This window comes from Acytostelium subglobosum, assembly GCF_000787575.1.
Source record: "Acytostelium subglobosum LB1 DNA, scaffold: scaffold18, whole genome shotgun sequence".
NCBI lineage: Eukaryota > Evosea > Eumycetozoa > Acytosteliales > Acytosteliaceae > Acytostelium > Acytostelium subglobosum.
The window spans coordinates 433,147-451,978 of NW_012236515.1; the positions used below are offsets into that span (position 1 = coordinate 433,147).

At 45.6% G+C, this 18,832-nt stretch overlaps 14 protein-coding genes across 14 annotated transcripts; 4 read left to right on the top strand and 10 right to left on the bottom strand.

Annotated features, from left to right (window-relative positions):
* Positions 1-389: 389 nt before the first annotated feature.
* Positions 390-1,490, top strand: SAMD00019534_084910 (hypothetical protein; the record flags this gene model as incomplete). Its single annotated transcript, XM_012896382.1, has 1 exon — positions 390-1,490. A coding segment is annotated over one exon (1,101 nt), but the record flags the coding sequence as incomplete, so codon positions are not given.
* Positions 1,491-2,049: 559 nt separating this feature from the next.
* SAMD00019534_084920 (hypothetical protein) lies at positions 2,050-2,811 on the bottom strand (the record flags this gene model as incomplete). Its single annotated transcript, XM_012896383.1, has 2 exons — positions 2,050-2,625; positions 2,683-2,811. Coding segments are annotated over 2 exons (705 nt in total), but the record flags the coding sequence as incomplete, so codon positions are not given.
* A 440-nt stretch (positions 2,812-3,251) lies between these two features.
* On the top strand, positions 3,252-6,027 carry SAMD00019534_084930 (hypothetical protein; the record flags this gene model as incomplete). The annotated part of the gene is made up of 3 exons (XM_012896384.1): positions 3,252-3,640; positions 3,727-5,386; positions 5,473-6,027. The coding sequence occupies 3 exons, from the start codon at positions 3,252-3,254 to the stop codon at positions 6,025-6,027; spliced, it is 2,604 nt and encodes an 867-aa protein (XP_012751838.1).
* Positions 6,028-6,256: 229 nt separating this feature from the next.
* Positions 6,257-7,864, bottom strand: SAMD00019534_084940 (hypothetical protein; the record flags this gene model as incomplete). The annotated part of the gene is made up of 1 exon (XM_012896385.1): positions 6,257-7,864. The coding sequence occupies one exon, from the start codon at positions 7,862-7,864 to the stop codon at positions 6,257-6,259; it is 1,608 nt and encodes a 535-aa protein (XP_012751839.1).
* Positions 7,865-8,121: 257 nt separating this feature from the next.
* Positions 8,122-8,755, top strand: SAMD00019534_084950 (hypothetical protein; the record flags this gene model as incomplete). The annotated part of the gene is made up of 4 exons (XM_012896386.1): positions 8,122-8,155; positions 8,223-8,291; positions 8,394-8,509; positions 8,582-8,755. The coding sequence occupies 4 exons, from the start codon at positions 8,122-8,124 to the stop codon at positions 8,753-8,755; spliced, it is 393 nt and encodes a 130-aa protein (XP_012751840.1).
* A 268-nt stretch (positions 8,756-9,023) lies between these two features.
* On the bottom strand, positions 9,024-10,241 carry SAMD00019534_084960 (hypothetical protein; the record flags this gene model as incomplete). The annotated part of the gene is made up of 1 exon (XM_012896387.1): positions 9,024-10,241. One exon carries the CDS (start codon positions 10,239-10,241, stop codon positions 9,024-9,026), a length of 1,218 nt encoding a protein of 405 aa, XP_012751841.1.
* A 117-nt stretch (positions 10,242-10,358) lies between these two features.
* SAMD00019534_084970 (hypothetical protein) lies at positions 10,359-10,556 on the top strand (the record flags this gene model as incomplete). The annotated part of the gene is made up of 1 exon (XM_012896388.1): positions 10,359-10,556. One exon carries the CDS (start codon positions 10,359-10,361, stop codon positions 10,554-10,556), a length of 198 nt encoding a protein of 65 aa, XP_012751842.1.
* Positions 10,557-10,849: 293 nt separating this feature from the next.
* Positions 10,850-12,253, bottom strand: SAMD00019534_084980 (hypothetical protein; the record flags this gene model as incomplete). Its single annotated transcript, XM_012896389.1, has 1 exon — positions 10,850-12,253. A coding segment is annotated over one exon (1,404 nt), but the record flags the coding sequence as incomplete, so codon positions are not given.
* A 559-nt stretch (positions 12,254-12,812) lies between these two features.
* On the bottom strand, positions 12,813-13,439 carry SAMD00019534_084990 (hypothetical protein; the record flags this gene model as incomplete). The annotated part of the gene is made up of 1 exon (XM_012896390.1): positions 12,813-13,439. The coding sequence occupies one exon, from the start codon at positions 13,437-13,439 to the stop codon at positions 12,813-12,815; it is 627 nt and encodes a 208-aa protein (XP_012751844.1).
* Positions 13,440-13,851: 412 nt separating this feature from the next.
* On the bottom strand, positions 13,852-14,174 carry SAMD00019534_085000 (hypothetical protein; the record flags this gene model as incomplete). The annotated part of the gene is made up of 2 exons (XM_012896391.1): positions 13,852-13,973; positions 14,057-14,174. 2 exons carry the CDS (start codon positions 14,172-14,174, stop codon positions 13,852-13,854), a joined length of 240 nt encoding a protein of 79 aa, XP_012751845.1.
* A 146-nt stretch (positions 14,175-14,320) lies between these two features.
* On the bottom strand, positions 14,321-14,896 carry SAMD00019534_085010 (hypothetical protein; the record flags this gene model as incomplete). The annotated part of the gene is made up of 1 exon (XM_012896392.1): positions 14,321-14,896. The coding sequence occupies one exon, from the start codon at positions 14,894-14,896 to the stop codon at positions 14,321-14,323; it is 576 nt and encodes a 191-aa protein (XP_012751846.1).
* Positions 14,897-15,028: 132 nt separating this feature from the next.
* SAMD00019534_085020 (hypothetical protein) lies at positions 15,029-15,694 on the bottom strand (the record flags this gene model as incomplete). Its single annotated transcript, XM_012896393.1, has 1 exon — positions 15,029-15,694. The coding sequence occupies one exon, from the start codon at positions 15,692-15,694 to the stop codon at positions 15,029-15,031; it is 666 nt and encodes a 221-aa protein (XP_012751847.1).
* Positions 15,695-16,878: 1,184 nt separating this feature from the next.
* On the bottom strand, positions 16,879-17,397 carry SAMD00019534_085030 (hypothetical protein; the record flags this gene model as incomplete). Its single annotated transcript, XM_012896394.1, has 1 exon — positions 16,879-17,397. One exon carries the CDS (start codon positions 17,395-17,397, stop codon positions 16,879-16,881), a length of 519 nt encoding a protein of 172 aa, XP_012751848.1.
* A 1,073-nt stretch (positions 17,398-18,470) lies between these two features.
* SAMD00019534_085050 (hypothetical protein) lies at positions 18,471-18,824 on the bottom strand (the record flags this gene model as incomplete). Its single annotated transcript, XM_012896395.1, has 2 exons — positions 18,471-18,656; positions 18,750-18,824. Coding segments are annotated over 2 exons (261 nt in total), but the record flags the coding sequence as incomplete, so codon positions are not given.
* Positions 18,825-18,832: the final 8 nt, after the last annotated feature.

The window sequence follows — 18,832 nt, forward strand, 5'->3', positions numbered from 1 at the left end:
TATTCATTTCAAGTTCAACCCAACTTTAGAGTTAGAGATATAGATAGAGATACTTATACACATATATGAAGTTCATTCATTCATATTATGTTGTCGTGCCCGAAGATGTATAACATATTGATTAAAGTAGGAGAAGGAGGCCTAGTAAAGTCGACACCATTTCGGGTGTGATGTGATCATCTGGCGTAATCAGAGTTGCGCATTTACAACTTTGACTGGTACATGCGACAAACGATTTAAGATATTTAAAAGGGAGCCCGATCAGGTTAATGGGCAGTGTTAACGACAGTCTTCGTTACCGGCCTATCATCAATCAATTCAAATTGAGTAGTAGGCTGTTCAAAGGCGACCAACTCAATGTCTTGACTCATTCATTCATTCCTTCAAACCAACAACTCTACATCAAACAAACAATGAGAAGTTCAATAGTATTAATCGTTGTATTGGTAGTTATTCCATGTTCTTTGGCTGCCAACTACAGTCCATTGGCAACACAGACACCGGTGCCAACCCCTCCTCCATGTCCTTGCTCAGACGCCTCACTTTGTGAACCACTCACAACTGGACCACGACCAGAGTTTGTCGGATTCTCAGTCAGTGCTGAGAACTGGGACAACTACAACATGTCCAGTTTGACAACCATTATGAAGTTTGGCCCGGATCCAAGTCCTTTGCTGATCTGCCAGGCACATGCCGAAGGTGTAAGAGTGACTCGCGCTGTCGACTACGACTTCACCCAGATTGCCAATCAGACGTACAAGGAGGAGTGGATCACAGACACAGTGGTTCGTGTGCTGGATGGCTTCTACGACGGCATCAACTTGGACTTTGAGTACGAGATCCCCACGAGCGAGCCATTCGACGCCGCCCTGCTCACGGCCTTGGTCACAGACGTTACTCTGGCGCTCAAGTCTGTCAACCCAGGCTACCAGATCTCGATGGACATCCCCGCCGCACCATGCTACTACGACCGCTGCTACGACTACGTGGGCCTGGGCGAGGCAGTTGACCTGTTGGTTGTCATGGACTACGATATGAATGGCGGCAGTTTGGCTGGCGCCAACTCCGCCCTGCCAGCTATCATCACTGGAACCACACGCTACATCAACCTCGGAGTGCCCTCAGCGAGGATCGTAATGGCCTTCCCCTGGTACGGCTACAACTACCAGTGCACTGGCAACATGACATTGGACACACGCGACTGCCAGCCAGGCAGCGACGTCTACGATGTTCACTACGATGCAATCATGGCACTGCTCAACTCGACCACCAACAGTGGCGTGCAGTGGGACACCCCAACCGAGTCGCCCTACTTCAACTATGAGGACGGTGAGCAGGTCCGCCAGGTATGGTTCGACAATCCCAAGTCCATCTACGCCAAGGCGCAAGAAGCCAAAACCCTTGAGGTTGGTGGCGTTGGCATCTGGTACCTTGACTGTCTAAACATAACCACTCAAGCACCAATGTGGCAAGCAATCGAGTCATTCTTTGATTGATTGATATAGATTGATTGATTAAAGACGCGAGTCCATTGCTGTACAACTAGAGGTTGGTATACACCTCAGGTCAATTCCTCCCCACTCTTGTGTATTGATTGTTATTGATCGATTGATTGAATCCAGTCAGTAATCATTAGTCGAGGATTATCCTATTGGGTGCATTGATACAATGATTGTTAGTTGATTGGGCTTTGGTATGATGTGTATCATCCCTCACATGGGCTGGTCGGTATAAATAGATGTTGATCAATCAGATTCGCCTTTCATTCATCAACCTGTTCTCGCTGCTAACAACGAGGAAGTGTACATGTTGCTTGGACACATGGAGAAATCAATCCAGTACACTCTGGACCAAACATTCCAATGTGCCAGCACAAGTATTATGTCGAATTGAACAAGAGTTGGAATCGCCAACTCTTTCTGGTCATCATATTATGTTCCACTATCTTCCAACTTCCTCCTTATGTGATTGATCATTGATCATTGATAAACCTACCCGTCAAACGGCCAACGAATAATGGAGATGGGCAGTGTAGCGCTATGATCATTGCAATGTCATAGGCTTCATGAGACATCCAATCAATCCTTGTCCAGTCCATTTCTTTGGTGTGAGGGTGGTAGTCTTCTTCTCGCCATCTCTTGTGTACTTGAGTGTGATTGGAGAGTTCTCACTGTTCCTAACGATAGTTGCCATTGTCTGTAGATACTGTACTGAGGGATCTAGTTGCGCCAAGGGGCCAATCGAACCGAATTGATATATCTTATCATTCTTTTGTAGTCCACTACGATCTGCTGGTGATCCAGATGACACCATATCAATATATACAAAGGGCACGCCAACTACATCATCCTCAGCCTTCTTGGCTGGTGGTGACTGTGGCTGTGTCTGTGTCTGTGTCGTCTGTGTCTGTGGCTGTGATGGCGGTGATGCCTTGGTTGTGGGAGCTGATGTAGATGGTGTTGTCGTTGGAGTTGATGTCGATGCAGATGGAGATGCTTTATATGATGCATGTAGCTTGTAAAAGTCGCTCTCAATACGAGCCATCAGTGCTTTGTAATCGTTCTGTATACAGGCTACTCTTGCTCTGGACTTCTTGACCTCTATAATGACATCAAGTTGTGGAGACTTGAATGAGGGTCAGTCTCTACTTTACGAATGTAGTACAGTAGTGTGCGTACATACAGGGAAGCCTTCTGAATCAACAAAACTACCTCGTAGACCAAAGAGACTGCCTTCTCCCTTTGTCAAGTATTCCATCAGCTGTTCAAGTTCATTCTCTAACTGAGTTTTCTGCAATAACAATGCCTGCATTGATTCTGTTGTAACTTCATTGGTGTCACTCATTCTTTATGTATCTATGTATGTGTATATTTATATGTTTGAATATATATATTAGGTCGATGTATTTAAAGAACTATGAATCGAATACTTCATTCTTTGTTTGACTTTGAACGTCATTCAATTTCAAATTTATGGGTCCTAAAACTCATTTTGAAGTTCAAAGTTTTGATTTCAAATTTGAAATAACCGTTTGAAAACGGTTTCGCGCCAATGTTATGATGAGGGAGGCACCTTGATGATGTGCTAATGATCAGGTCTTTTTGATTCAAACAATCAATCTATCAATCATCTGATTAACAACACATATACATAATATAATATATTATAGGTTATATAGATATTGAATAATGAGTGACAGTGAATCAATCGTCCCAAAAGAATCATCAGTCACGGGGATGAAGAATCACATGATGAATGACACGGACATGATGATTGGCAACCACTCTCCAATCTTAAATCATAAACAACACATTGAACATCAACAACAGCCACAGAAGCAACAACTCAATGAACAACTACATGCTGCTGCTGCTCAGCCACAACCACAGTCACAGCCACAAGCACAGCCACAGCTACAAGCACAGCCACAGCCACAGCCACAAGCACAAACACAATCAAAGACACAAACACAAGTTGAACCAACTCAAAAACAGGTTGAACCAAAGAAGAAGGTTAGGAATGATGTTTTTGGAATAGATCCAGATGCCTACTATGCCCTGATCACACTCTACAACAGGGATGGTACCATCACCACCAAGAACAAAATTAGAATGTTGGACACTCGTCTCACTTTTGGAAGGTATGATCAATCATTCAATCACTTAATCACATGATCGATCACTAACTCCCCAACCCCCGGAATCATTCCAAACATACAACATATAGTGATAAATCATGTAACTTATCATTGGACAGAGCTGGCGTCGAGCCATTGCATGTGATGATCCAGTATGACATTAATATCAGACAGTTTGTGCTGACGCCAATGTGTAGCATCACTCGCTGCGACACTATTCGTGTCAACTTTGTGCCGGGCATCTACAGGCCAATCATCCTACACAACAATGATATTGTCACGATCAGTTTCCGCTCATTCAAGATCACCTTCAACAGGGATGTGGGTGGTGTGCCCATCCCCGAGTCCTTCTTCTCCTCGTCCTTCATGCCACACAACATGATGGCCATGCCAGGCACCGCTGCGGCCACCACCGTGACACCGGCTGCTGCAGCCAAAGACCCTCTCATTGCGACGACGACGAAGCGGGCTATCGTTATCAAGAAACCGGCGCCAAAGCCTGTTACCGGAGTTATATTGAGTAGCGAGGACTTATCCTCGATCATTGGCGAGCGTGGCGTGGGAGCCAAAGGTGGAAACAGGAAGAACGAGACACAGCAGTCCCATGTGGTTCCCAAGAGTACACAGAACCATGACGACGACGAATCAGAGAGCAGCGAAGAGGATGACTTTGAGCCAAAGGCCAGGACTCACATATCTCTGTCTGCCTCCATCAAGAAACCTGCCCCAGCAGTGGCTCAACCAAAGGCTGCCACTACAGCATTGCCCTCCAAGCCTCAGGCGACCAAGCAACAGCAGAAGAAGCAGCCTCCTGTACAGGTTCAAGAGGAAGTGGAGGAGGACGATGAGGAGATGGATGAGGAGGATGAGGATGAGGAGGTTGAGGTTGAGGCCAAGACCCAACCTCGCACCAAGCAACAATCAAAGGCTGTCAAACCACAAACAATAATGATGGAGGTCACACCAAAGAAGGATAGAAACATGCCATCATCGTCCAAGCGAGTCGCCAAGGTAGCCCCTAGATTCCTCGAAGAGGTCATCCAGAACCTCACTCCAAAGAAGAATGCGCCAGCAGCAAAGCCAGTCAAGACAGCCAAGCCAGCTCCAACCCGAGTGGCGGCCACCAAGTCTGAGCCCGCGCCAGTCGCCAAGCCATTCACCAAGAGAAAGAAGTCCGTAGCCGAGCCTGCCATAGTTACCGCTCCAGTCAAGTCAAAGAAGCCGGCCACTACCACCACCACCACCAAGCCAGCCACTGCTGTGGCTACTGTCAACAAGTCCTTGACCAAGAACCAGATCAAGGCGATGATGGCCCCTGTCAAGGTGCCAACGACATCGACCAATGCCATGGTGGCCGCCGTCACCAAGCTGTCCACGGGCGTGGACGCACGTCTGCCCGCAGTGATTGACAAGTCATCACTCAACAACTTCCAGCGCAAGATCATCAGTGTGATGGAGAAGTTGGATCTCCAAACCTATATTTTGGACGACACTGAGGTCAAAACGACGATGCCCTTCCTCTATCTACCAGCGCTCGGTCAGTTCCCGAAAGGCATCTCGGATATGGTGGATTACTATCAGATGATAGAGTCGCCCATCTCATTGGGCATGATCAAGAACAGACTGTTGGCCGGTTGCTATGAAGACGACATCGAGTTGATCTGTGAGCAAATGGAGCTCATAGCCAAAAACGTCCAGGAGTTCCTTGGTTATGACACTGACTATTGTCGTGATATCTGTGATACACTTGTAAGTCCCCATCAATCACTCACTCACTCACTCACTCAATCAATCAATCAATCAATCAATCACTAACACACTGCTTACTGGAACAGGTCCTGTTCCTGAAAGGTGTAAGGGAAGCCAGATTATTGAATCCAGCTGAATGCAAGGCCAAGCTTGAGCGTGTTGGCCTTATAAGACAAGGATACAACCCAGATGATCCTGATGATAGTGAGGAGGAGAAGGAGGAGAAGGAGGAGAAGGAGGAGGAGGAGGAGGAGGAAGAGGGGGCCGAAGATGATGTCGAGGCCGAGGATGACGAGGAGGATCAGGAGGCCGAAGAGGCCGAAGATGAAGACGAAGAAGAGGAGGAGCTGGATGATGTCCAAGTTGATGAAGAAGAGGATGATGATGAGGAAGACCAGGCTGTAGTCCCCACCAAACCCAAGACCGTCACCAAACAAGCCAAACCAACATCAAAGGTTCAGGCAGCAGAGTCCAGCGACGAGGAGGAAGAGGTTGCCGATGATGTCGAGGAGGAGCAGGACGAGGAGCAGGACGATGTCGAGGAGCAGGACGATGATGCCGAAGAGGAAGATGTCGATGTCCAAGGCGAAGCGGACGAGGATGAAGAGGAGGAGGCTTGTGATTCGAATGATAGTTTATAGGAGTCCCTTCATTCATTGGAGTACGACATAACACAACACAACAACAACTCAGTGCACCTCAGACATCGAGAGAATCAATGTCTGGGCATGGAGTCATGGCATGGATTGATATACATCGTCCATCCTACCGATATCAACAAGAATAAACTAATATTATGTATGAATAATGAATGAATGAATGGATTGGATTGGTCTGTCTGGTCTAGTCACGTGTCGTGTCGTGTCGTGTTTAATGTTGTTTCCTGGCCAGCTCGATCAGTGTGCGGACGGGCTTGCCTGTCATGCCCTTGCCAATGTATGGACCCTCCTCGTTGGAGTACATCACGCCAGCAATGTCCAGATGCGCCCACTTCTCAATTTGAACGAATTCCTTGAGGAACATGGCGGCTGTGCAGGAGCCTGCCGAGCGACTGCCCGAGTTGACAATGTCTGCGATCTTTGAGTCCAGCTGCTTGCGGTACTCGGGCAGCAGGGGCATGCGCCACATCCGCTCGCCAGCTGTCTGGCCGCACTGATCAATGTCGTTCCAGAGTGCGTCGCTGGATGAGAAACAGCCAGTGTGATGGAAGCCCAATGCCACATCGATGGCACCAGTAAGTGTGGCAATGTCGACGATTGCCGCTGGGTTGAACTTGTGTGCGTAGTGGAGCGCATCGCCGAGGATAAGACGGCCCTCAGCGTCGGTGTTGTCGATCTCGACTGTCTTGCCATTGGCGGCGGTCAGGACATCGCCAGGCTTGGTGGCCTTGCCCGAGGGCATGTTCTCGGTGAGTGGTGTCAACACGGTCAGGTTGGCGTCCAGACCCAAACTGGCAACGCCATACATGGCGCCGACGGCGGTGGCCGCGCCCTGCATGTCACCACGCATCAGGCCCATGCCTGCCGAGGGTTTGATACTGATGCCGCCACTGTCAAATGTGACACCCTTACCAACGTAGACCAATGGTTTGGCGTCCTTGTTCTGTGCGCCACGGTAGTGGAGCTCGAGGAACAATGGTGGCTGGTCGCTTCCGACGGCCACACCGAGGAACATGCCCATCTTTTGCTCCTCGGCCCACTGGCGGTCTCTAACAATCATCTCTACCTTGCCCGCGGCGATCAAGTCCTTCAGCTTCTCGCGCACAGTCTCAACAAAGATAGTTGGTGTCATCAAGTTGCTTGGCATGTCGGCCAGTGTCCTGGCAAAGTTCTGTGCCTCGGCCAGCACCTTGCCGTCCTCCCATGCCTTCTCAGGTTGAGTCTCGCTTGACTCGTATGGTTTGATATCGACTGGTGTGTTGTCATTTCCATTGCCATTGCCATTGCCGTTTGACTTGTTTGATTGAGTCTTGAGACTGAACTTGAAGACACTGAGGTTGGCACCCTCGGACAGTGCGCGGATGTCGCCAATGGATGTGTCGACAGCGATCTTTGTGGCGCCACGAGCTTTGAGTGACTTGACACCAGCACCAGCAGCACGTCTTGAGTTCTCAAACTTGTTGTAAGTTGGTGCAGCGCTGTCTTGTGGTGATGGTGCACGCTTTCCAAGTCCAACGATGGCCACACGGGGATACTTTGGCGAGACGTTATAGAGCACCAGACTATCTCCCAGCTTTCCAGTCTGATTGGCCAACTTGAGTGACTTTGTCAAGTGATTATCAGTCTGTTCATTGATCTCCTTGCCCAAAGCAGAGAACTCTTGAGCGTCTTCGAAGCAACCGACCACTACACCATGTGGATCAACATCATTTGGTGTGCTGGTGCTAGTTGTTGCAGTTGAGTATCTGTACAATGATGATGATGTAGAGAGACTTCTTGGCAATGTCTGTCTTGATATTATATGTCTAAATGATAACATCATTATCTCTATCTCTATCTATATCTTTATGTGTCGTTAGTGAGTAAGCACTTCAGATCTTCATTTTCCTGCATTTTGATGAACATTCAACTTTTTCGTTGTTTTCAAACTTTCATTCATCCATTCAAGATCTTGATCACCAATCAACCAATCAATCAAACATTTATCTTGTTATAATTATAACATATCATAATATATACAAGGTGCAAAGTAGGCATCAGAGGAAGTAGTAGTATTCAACAATATATAAAGTAAAGATGAGCTTTGCAAGTCTAAGTGATGAGGTTGATAGTAAGTTTGATCATTCATTCATTCATTCACTCAACCTGATGATACTGACATTGATGATTGAATGTAGAGAAACTTATAGTAGTACTGAGGGATGGAAAGAAGTTTATAGGTGTACTGAGAACATTCGATCAGTTTGGTATGTTGTCAATCAGAGTGTCATTGATTGATTGATTGATTGAATGATTGAATGAGAGTGACTAACGACATTGACATCGACTTCAACATCGAACATCAACAGCAAACATAGTACTACAAGAAACAGTTGAGAGGATATATGTTGGCGATAAGTATGGAGAGAAGAATCTAGGTGTATTTTTTATTAGAGGTGATACTGTAGTCATACTTGGTGAAATAGTATGTTATGATGTTGCCACTGCCACGGCTACAATAACAACAACTGACTGACATATCCAATCATCATCAAAGGATCCAGAGAAGGAGGTTAAAGAAAAGAGACTGACAAAGGTGTCTTGGGAGGAGATACAACAGGCACAACGTGTGGAGAAGGAGAGGAAGGAACAAGAGGAGCTGTTAAAGAGGAAGATTATGTTGGACAGTGGACTGACCATCGATTCTATTCTGAATTTGGACGAGCTCTAAGTTTGGATTGGACTCATTCTAAACTCTCTCGAAATACAAAGCATCAATCACATGTGCTGCGGATGAAGCAGCCCAGCGACAGAGGCATCATCTTCGACATGTACGAACAGCATCGGCAGCAGCGGCACTCCCTTCATCATCACAAGTTCAATCAATCAATCAATCAAAGTTTGAGGATAGGGATGTTATTGCTGCAGGTGGATAGCCAACTCAATAAACGAGCGATTGTTTATTGATCGACTAAGTCTTGCTTTGCGTGGACGATGTATCACAAACGAATGCCTCCAGACATGTCTGATTCGAATGAGTTCAAATCCTCAAATGAAATGTCGTCAAGGTCAAGGTCGTCATCATCATCATCGCCTCTCTTGGACGACGCCGCTGCTGACGACTTCTTTGTCTTTGGTTCGGGATTGAGGTACTTGTCTTTGTTGGTCAGAGCCTCCATCGCAGAGGCGATCGATCCGCCAAACTCGTCGAGCATGTCCTTGCCACCAATGTCCTCGATCGCTTCGAGTGACACATTGGCCAGCTGATCGCGTCCGCCATGCAGCTCGCTCAACTTATTGATCAACTCCTCCAATATTAATATGTTTGTTCGCTTGCCCTTGAGCACACGGAAGCGCCACGACTCCCAGCTGTGCAGCTCAGGCATCACTGTTGTTATGAGCTTCCAGGGTGACTTGTTGTAGGCTTGCAACAACTTGAATCCATAGTTGGCGCCGAATGAGCGCTGAGTGAGATCGTACCAGTCTTGAGCCGAGACCAGCTTGAGGCGGTCGGCCAGCCACTCGAGATAGAGTCGCGCGTTACCCTTGTGAATCCAATAGTCTTCGGGCACCTTGTCAAACATCCATGGCTTCCACGAGTACTCGGGGAAGATTGATGTCAGTGCATTGGATATTGAGCCGTCGTGCATCTCAAGCAACTGAGATCCACTGTTGCGGGCAAAGTCGCGCTTGGTGAGGAAGTGCCACTGCTCCTTGTCCCAGTCCAGTCGCTTGCCCAGCCACTCCATGTACTCGCGCTGCATCTCCTGCGTCCAGAAACCCTTGCGTATCGTTGGGAAGCGCCACAGCTCCCATTTCTGATCGGCATAGATTGTTGTGATCGCTTTGATGTGGTCGTCGCCATATTGCGCCAAGAGTAGTTTGCCATGATTGGAGGCAAAGTCCACGCGACGACATTTATACCAATGTTCTTGATAGCGATAACCGAGCATTGATGCCAGCCACTTCATATACTTGATGTGATTGTCCTTGTTGGCAAAGAACTGTGACTCGTCGCCAACCATCATCTCCTTGTACGACTCCTCTGCCTTTCTCTTTCGACTCAATGGTAGAGGTTTGATCGGCGTCAAAGGCTTTGTCAATTGATCTCTTGGTGTGATTGGTGATATTGTACTTGATGTGATAGCAACTCGTTGTTGTGGTGTCGGTGATGTCGTTGATGTCGTTGATGTCTGTGGTGTCGATGTGGTATTCATTGTCGTCTCTGAGTTGTTTGATCTCCATTTCCCTGGTGAATCACGCTTGTTATATGATGACGTTGATGTTGATGATGATGATGATTGAGTTCTTTGTCTTAGACTGTATGTATCTGAATGTTTGAAGCGACCGTCGCCACCTCCACTTCTTCCTTCTCTATTATCTCTGGTTCCTCCAAAGCCTGTTCTTCCTCGTCCATCTCGTCCATCTCGTCCACCTCTTCTTCCTTCACCATCTCGTCCTCCTCTTCTAACTTCACCATCACCTCCACCTCTTGGCTTCGATGTATAGTTGTTGTTGTTGGAGTATGTTGAGAAGGTATTAAACATCAGTGACTTGATACTATTAATGCCATTGCTGTTGATATTGGTATCAATAAGGTATTGACATCTTGTCAGTTTACTCCCTACTAATGACAACATGATTATTGTTATTATTATTACAAAGTATAAAGACGAAGAGATGAACGAATGAAGTTTCAAGACGTGTCCAAAACATCAAGAATGCGCGAATCCTTCCAAGTTCATTCATTCATTCTCAAACATCAACAACAACATGAAAAGAGATAATAATAATACTTCTTATTTATTATTACTATTAATTAATTAGAGCATAGTGTAAAGTCAGCTCGTTCTGCGTTGGCTGGTGCTGTTACCTTGGGCATTGCATAGGGTATGTCTTCACCTTTGAGCACAGGGAATGCCTTGGTGTAGGTGGTCTGAATCCTATCGATGAATGTTTGATACTTACAATCAAGTATTAAAGCATCACGTACTATATCACCAATACCACCTAGTATTGCTACAATCGATGTCTTTGTATCCCATGATATTATAGACGACACACTCGTACCATCATTCATACCAGACTCGGTAGAACCGTACGGACCCTGCATGGCCGGACCCTTCAACATGTTGTTGTACCACACCAGTCCTACAGGGTGATTGGCCATTATCGTTGGGAATGCACCGTATGGCGTGTAGTAGTCGGTCTTGAGCTTATCATGCGCAGACAAGGGCGGCACTCCAACGTCGACAAAGTATTTACTCGACGAGTTGTAGGACGCGCCAAACATGCCTGGATAGCCATTGAGGTTGGAGTACCAAGTCCTGGCCTTCTCACAATTGGACAACAGACGACGCTGGATTTCGACATCCTGGTAGGGCAGCAAGAGGTACTTGTATGACTCGTGCGGGGAGTACGTCCAGCCCTTCTGCACTGTGATCACACCCGAGGGAGTCGTCCAATCGACTTTGTTGACCTTGAATATGTTCCAGGTCTTGTCTCGCAGTTCTTGACTCTCGAACGTTCCAAACATGTCACCAAAGATACCCATGGGCTCACCATCGAGTGGGCCTTGAGAGGCGTATGGACTGTTGGACCAATACGTGTTGCTGGCCACTGGAATATCATTCTGCTTCATTCTAGCGGACATGGCAAAGTGGAGGGCGGTCCTGTTCCAGAACATAGTAACAGCATTGTCCGCCATCATATCGAACCACTTGCGATACCTCAGCGACAATTGGACGTGATCCTTGTATCTCGTCTTGCCAAGCTCATGAGACACGGCGTACACACCCCACACCATCAGACCGTCGTCCAGCGAGCCAACATCGGTATCGGTCTTGACCGTAGTCTCGAGTCCATTGTCCCTAACACCGAGGAATGGAATGTAGCCGCCATAGCCTGGCAACGCTTTGTTGAACTTCTCCAAAGTGTCCATCTTGCGATAGAGTGTCACCAGCACAGTGTCCAATCTTGGGTCACCGGTGTTGATGATGGCCTTCTCCGCAGCGGTGAGCTCGATTGGAATATGGAAATAGTCCAGTGGGTCGTATCCATGAGGTGTCGAACCATTCAATGCTATTGCCAACAGTGCCAACTGGAATGCTTCCTTACTACCAAATGTATATCTCCTTGGGTTTGTTGAATTGCCAGTTATTTTATCAAGTGCAGTACCATCATGGGTCATTCCACATTTGGTATTTATTCCTACATCATGTGAATGATACTAAAATAATATTAATTAATTAATTCCATTGATCAATCAATCATTCAATCAATCAACTTACATTTCCTTCATATTGTAGTACTAGTTTGACATATTCTTTTCTTGCTGATTCATCGTTTAATAATTGATCATCTGTGAACTTGTCAGCGAAACGACAAGGTCCTTTATAAATATTATCCTGCCATGTGGATGAACAAATATTAATTGATATTAAAAATAACAATAAAATAATAATATTATTATTATGTAAACTTTGGAATAAATAATTCATTAAGTATATATTATTATTATAATCGATACACAATAATTTACTTTTGGATAATAATAATTATTTATATACTTCCATTGAGATTGGATATTATCCAATTCATTAACTATCGCACACACACAACCATACATAAACAATCACATCACTCTTTCATTCAAATTGTGTTGTATGTCCGTCACCCACCAATCAATCAATCAATCACACACTAGATAGAACGTTCTTACATCGATCCAAGTTAATAATTTATTATCCATGTCCATTGACTTCACGACAACAAAAGAGGAATTAAATTTAATTTAAATAATTGATCTTAGTGATGTCTGAAAGCGGCAGAGTGAACATCAATGGTTGGGATACTTGAATCTCAATGTCGTAGGATTTCCCGCGAACACCAATGAGCGTGCCAAGTCGGTAGTGGCTGTCAAAGCCAAGGCATAGATATTGTTTGTTTGTGATCATTTCGCTCTTCTTTGCACGTGGATGTTTGTGACCAAACACGTATGCTCGAGGAACAGATTCCTCATTGTCTGATCCTTGGAATTCGACCGTGACCTCTCCATGTCCTGTGTCCTCGACAACTGTCCCCCTTCTGAATACACAGCCCTCACCTGCTGACCTGGCCATGACTTGGGTACCAGCTTCGAGAAGGATGTGATTGGCAGTGGTGGTGGTGGTGGTGGTGGTGGTGGCGGCACCGTTATCGACCTTGTCGTGCTGTGAGGTGGGTTGATCGACTGGCTCAATGGCCACATGATGTGACACCTTAGTCTTCTTGGCAGGTCGAACCTTCTCGATTGGATCATCATGAGAGTCGTTTGAGCAGGTGATTGGAGCATTGTCTTGAGGCTCCATGTCGCATGATGATTGAGGAGGAGAAGGTGGAGGAGGAGAATGTGTGGTTGGCGCAGCGACCGTCATCGATTGAGGAGGGCTCAAATGATCGGATTCTTTGGCGCACTTCATCTGAAAACCTCGCATTTTAATGCAAATTGGACATGTCTTGTAGATGTGATCTTGAATGCTATTCAACATATCTGTTGTTGTAGTTTGTTGTTGATACCTCGCCAGTTAGTTTGAGACTGGATTGATGTAGATGTGCGTGCGCGAACGAACATACCAGGCCATCGATAATATGTAAAAGTCTTGATCATGTCGATTAAGTTGGCACCTAACAAGTGGTCACCAGTTGAATGTACATGGTTCTCATTGATGATAGTCACTCGTAGTTGCTTTGATGGGATAATTATCCTGGGAGTCATGGGTGTTAGACACACACCATGTATGATCGTACGGTCCACAAACACTCATTGGACTGGCCAAGGTGACTCACTTACTTCTTCTTGCCTTTGGGTTTGTAGCACAACTCATCATTGGACTCTATATAGAAATGTTTGAGTGCCTGTCCTATCTTGGCCATTCTCTTGTCATCATAGTTCTCCTTTATGGCCGTTACTAGGTTGGTTGATGTTGGTTGGTTAGTTGGTTGGTGTTGGATTGTTGATTGATTGATTGATTGATTGATTGATAATACATACCATTGAGTGATTCGGGATTCTTGACCCATTCAAATAACTGATCATACTCATATTCCTTGGCAATCTTGGGCACTGTGTCGCGAGGGCTCGGGTCCCAATTGTCTTGGTCAAAGTCCATCTCTTCCCTTCTCTTCAAGTATATATAAAATATAAATATATTTTAGTTGATTGAGTGATTGATTGATTGATTAAATGAAGTTGATTAAGCATAATCATTCAGACGAAGAATGATTAATAGTATATTTTGGCGCCAAATATCCATGTTTATTTGCTCTGACACAAGGTAAAATCTTCACGTCCAACATTATGTGGAGCAGTCACAGATGGCAAAGCAAATGGTATTTCCTCACCTAGCAACTTGGGGAACTGCTTGGAGTATGAGGCATCAATCCTATCATAGAACATTTGATACTTGCAATCTTCTTTCAAAGCCTCTCTAACAATCTTTCCAATTCCACCTAGTATCGCCACGACTGTAGTTTGTTTGGTGTCCCATGATACATTGTTTGAAGTGGCCTTGCCATCGTTATCACCAGACTCGTTCGATCCGTAGGGTCCTTGCATGGCCGGGCCCCTGAGCATGTTGTTGTACCACACCAATCCAACTGAATGATTGGCCAAGATAACAGGGAATGCTCCATAAGGTGTGTAGAATCCTGATTGTTGCAACTTTGATTGAGCGAGTGGAGGCACACCAATGCTGGTGACATACTTCTCGGATGAGTTGGCTGCCGCACCAAACAGACCAGGATAGTTGTTTAGATGTGAGTACCATGTCCTGGCTTTCTCACAGTTGGAGAAAAGACGACGTTGGATGGGCACGTCGGTGTAGGGCAACATCATGTACTTCCAATGCTCGTGAACTGAATATGTCCAGCCCATCTCAACGGTGATCACTCCTGGAGGGATGGCCCAGTCCTTTGGATTATTCTTGAATTCCCAGACCTTCTCACGCTGGGCCATGCTGTCAAACTAGGCAAACAGGTATGCAAAGATGGCAAAAGGCTCACCGTCGAGGGGTGCCCTCGAGGCATCGGGTCCGTCCGATTTATATGTGTTGTCCTTGACTGGGAGGTTGGACTGGCCCACAATTGATGCCATTGCAAAGTAGTTGCCAGTCTTGTTCAAGAACACTGTTGCGGCATTGTCGGCCATCAAGTCAAAGTACTTCCTGTACCTCAGTCCAAGCTCATGGTGATCCTTGTACTGGGGCTTCTGCAACACATGGGCAACAGGGTAGATACCCCAGGCCATTTGACCATCGTCCAATGAGACGGTCTTGGCATTGGTCTTATCCTTGTTGTCCAAACCAGTGTCAGTGATGCCAATCCATGGAATGAAGCCACCGTATCCAGGTTGCTTGGCATTAAAATCCTCCAAAGACTTCATCTTTCGATATAATATCACCAAAACATTGTCCAAACGTTGATCTCCTGTGTTGATCTTGACTTTCTCTTCTGGTGTCAAAGGCACTGGCCAGTGGAAGAGGTCCAGAGGGTCGTATCCTTCATCAGTTATTCCATTGAGACCCAATGCCAACAAAGATAGATGCGACGCCTCCTTACTACCCACAGTGAATGATCTTGGCTTTGTAACATTGCCAGAGACAGGGTCAAGCACTTGACCAAGCTGTGTCATTCCAGACTTAGTATTTACACCAATCTTGTAAGAATGAAACTATGTGAATTATTTGATTAACTCGAGTGAGTGAGTGGAATAGATCCAAAGATTGGTTAAATGAGTGATTGAATGAGACTTTACATTTCCCTCATAGTGTAGTACATGTTTGACGAAATCTTTACGAGCTGAGGCATCATTGAGTAATTGTTCATCAGTAAACAAGTTGGCGAAACGACATGGTCCTTGGTAGATATTATCACTCCAATTATCCGAAACAACCAATGATGTTCCAAATAATAAAAATAAAGTGGAAACAAATATTATTATTATATAATTAGTTCTCCTCCACATTTGAATAAATAATTAATAATACTTAAATAATAATTAAAATTAATAATTAAATTTGAAATTGAATGATGGTCCACAAAACATGTAGTTTATAAACCAGATCCATCAACTCAATTGAGTTGATCAATTCAATCTACAAATTCGGAAAGGTAATAGTCTTTGGCACTGCCATACACTAAGTGTATTATTTCATTCATTCATTGACTTGTGTGTATGGATGATTGTTCTGGTATTTGTGTGTATCTGTGTATGTGTGTGTGTGTGTGTGTGTGTGAGGGAAGGGACCTTGGTAAAATCATCCAACAACACAAATATCCAAACTACAACCAAGGAATAATTAATGAGTAATTCATTGATAATGATATATATATATTATAAAGTTGATATAAATAATAATACGGATAATAGTAATACATAGATGGATGGTCGCAAAACAATTCCGGATGATGGAGGTGGGGCAACATAGTCATCACACAAGGTGTAGTGAGCTGTGGCATCTGGTGCGGGAGGTGGTGGCATTCCATATGGTACATTATCTCCAACCATATAGGGCATCTGTGCTGTGTAGCTGCTGTTGATCCTATCAAAGAACATTTGGTACTTGCCATCGCCTACCAGCCCCTCCTTGACAATGTCTCCAATGCCACCGAGCATGGCGATCACCGAAGGTCCCTTGGTATCCCATGACATAATGTTGGCCACTGCCTTGCCATCGTTGGTGCCCGACTCTGTCGAGCCGTAGGGGCCCTGCATGGCGGGTCCCTTGAGCATGTTGTTGTACCACAGCAGTCCGACAGAGTGATTGGCCATCAGCACGGGGAATGCGCCGTATGGTGTGTAGAAGTCGTTGTAGTCTATGCCGACGAGTATATGCCGTCCGAGCGATAGGTGTTCTTGGCGACACTGACATTGTTAGCGCCAACGACTGCCGACATGGCAAAGTAGAAGCTGGTGCGGTTCAAGAAGACCGTGATGGCATTGTTGGCGAGCAAGTCAAAGTAGTTGCGATAGCGAGTGGCCAGCTGGGCGTGATCAGGGTACTTCTGCTTCAAAACATGGGCCACAGCGTAGATGCCCCAGACCATCTCACCATTGTCCAGTGATGGGACCGACGTGTCGGTCTGAGTATCGTTGTCCAGGCCATTGTCATTTACGCCATTCCAGGGGACATGGCCACCGTAGCCTGGCTGCTGGGCTTTGAAGCGCTCCAATGTGTCCATCTTGCGGTAGGCAGTGACCAGTGCGTTGTCTAGACGACTGTCACCGGTGTGGATGAGCTTGCGCTCGTTCGATGTCAAGTTGATTGGGTAATGGAAGTAGTCCAGAGGGTCGTAGCCTTTGGCTGTTGGACCATTGAGTTCCAGTGCCAACATTGAAAGATGCAATGACTCCTTGCTGGCCGCAGTATACCTCCTTGAAAGAGAGTGTATGATAGACTGATTTGACGTGCGATCATATAATCGTGAGTATTTGTGTGTATGTGTATGTGTATGTGTATCACGTGACACCTAACAAGTCTACAACAACATGAATAATTAATAAGTAATTCATTGATATATGTTCTACTTGTTTGAATACCTAGTAGTAATTGATACAAGGTTGATTAAAGACATGACTAATATGAGAGTATTTAAAATTTGAATGGTTGACATAATTTTGGCTGTGTCTTATTTACACCCACCTGAGGTAACAAGAATTTCGGGGGGTAATTTCTTTATGGGTCAAATTCATAGGACAATGACTGATAGATAGACATAAACGGGTAATAATTGTTGTTGTTTATTACAAACCAAAGAAGTTCTTGATGTTGCGCATGATGTTGGGTCTATCTGTCACCATTTGGCTTGATGATGACTGGGTTGTAGACTCAGTGTGAGTGATTGTGTTGGTTCCATGGCTGTTTTGGATATTCATGGTATTGTTGTTGACCTGGAGGTTGTTCTGGATCATTGTGATGGCCGGCTGTGAACCAGCGCCTGTGGCCTTGATTGTTACATCGTATTGCACATTTACAAGTCCACTGGCGATATGTTAGAGTTATTTGAATTAAGAATGAATGAATGTGTAAACATACCTTGTTTCCTTGGATGTGATCAGGTTGCCAGTGGACTTCTTGTCGCGCAGCACTACTGTCCTTTGCTTCTTGGTCAATTTCTCTGGATCAATGATGGCCAGGTCCTTGGATTGCTGGGCAACGAGGGCCTTGGAGGACCTCTTACGCTTCTTTGGCACAAATCGCTTGTCTCTTGGTTGGGTAGGGGACCATTCGATCAGACCAGACTTTACCCATGCTTGCATGACATTGGATTGACAGGCACTCTTGTCCCAAGCATAATGGGTCAGTGAGAGATAGTGCTCGGGCTTGACTTTGAACTTTGGATTGGCATGTATCTCTTTGAGTAGCAAATCTGAGAGACACTGCCTAAACGAGGAGAAAATAACCAAGTCAAGGGGCTGGATCATGTGAGTAAGGTTGGATGGGAATGATGTGTAGGTTGTTCTTCTCGGCCACAGCGATCACCTCGGAGAAATAATTGGATATGTGATTGTCCAGGAGTAGTAGCTTTGGCTTCTTGCTGTCAAAGTAGCTGGACAACCATTCTATAAACCTGGCCTTGAGCTCCTTGGTCATCTATGATGTTATGATGTTTGACAGTGTCAGTAGTTACTACTATGGTTATATTGACTTGGTTGTCCTACGTGTCCAGGAGTTGGTCACACATACATATCCACTGCTATTGAATTCAATGTGTCCAAAGTCTGCATGATACTTGAAGTCCATCTTCTTTGTCGAGGGGAACTGCAGAT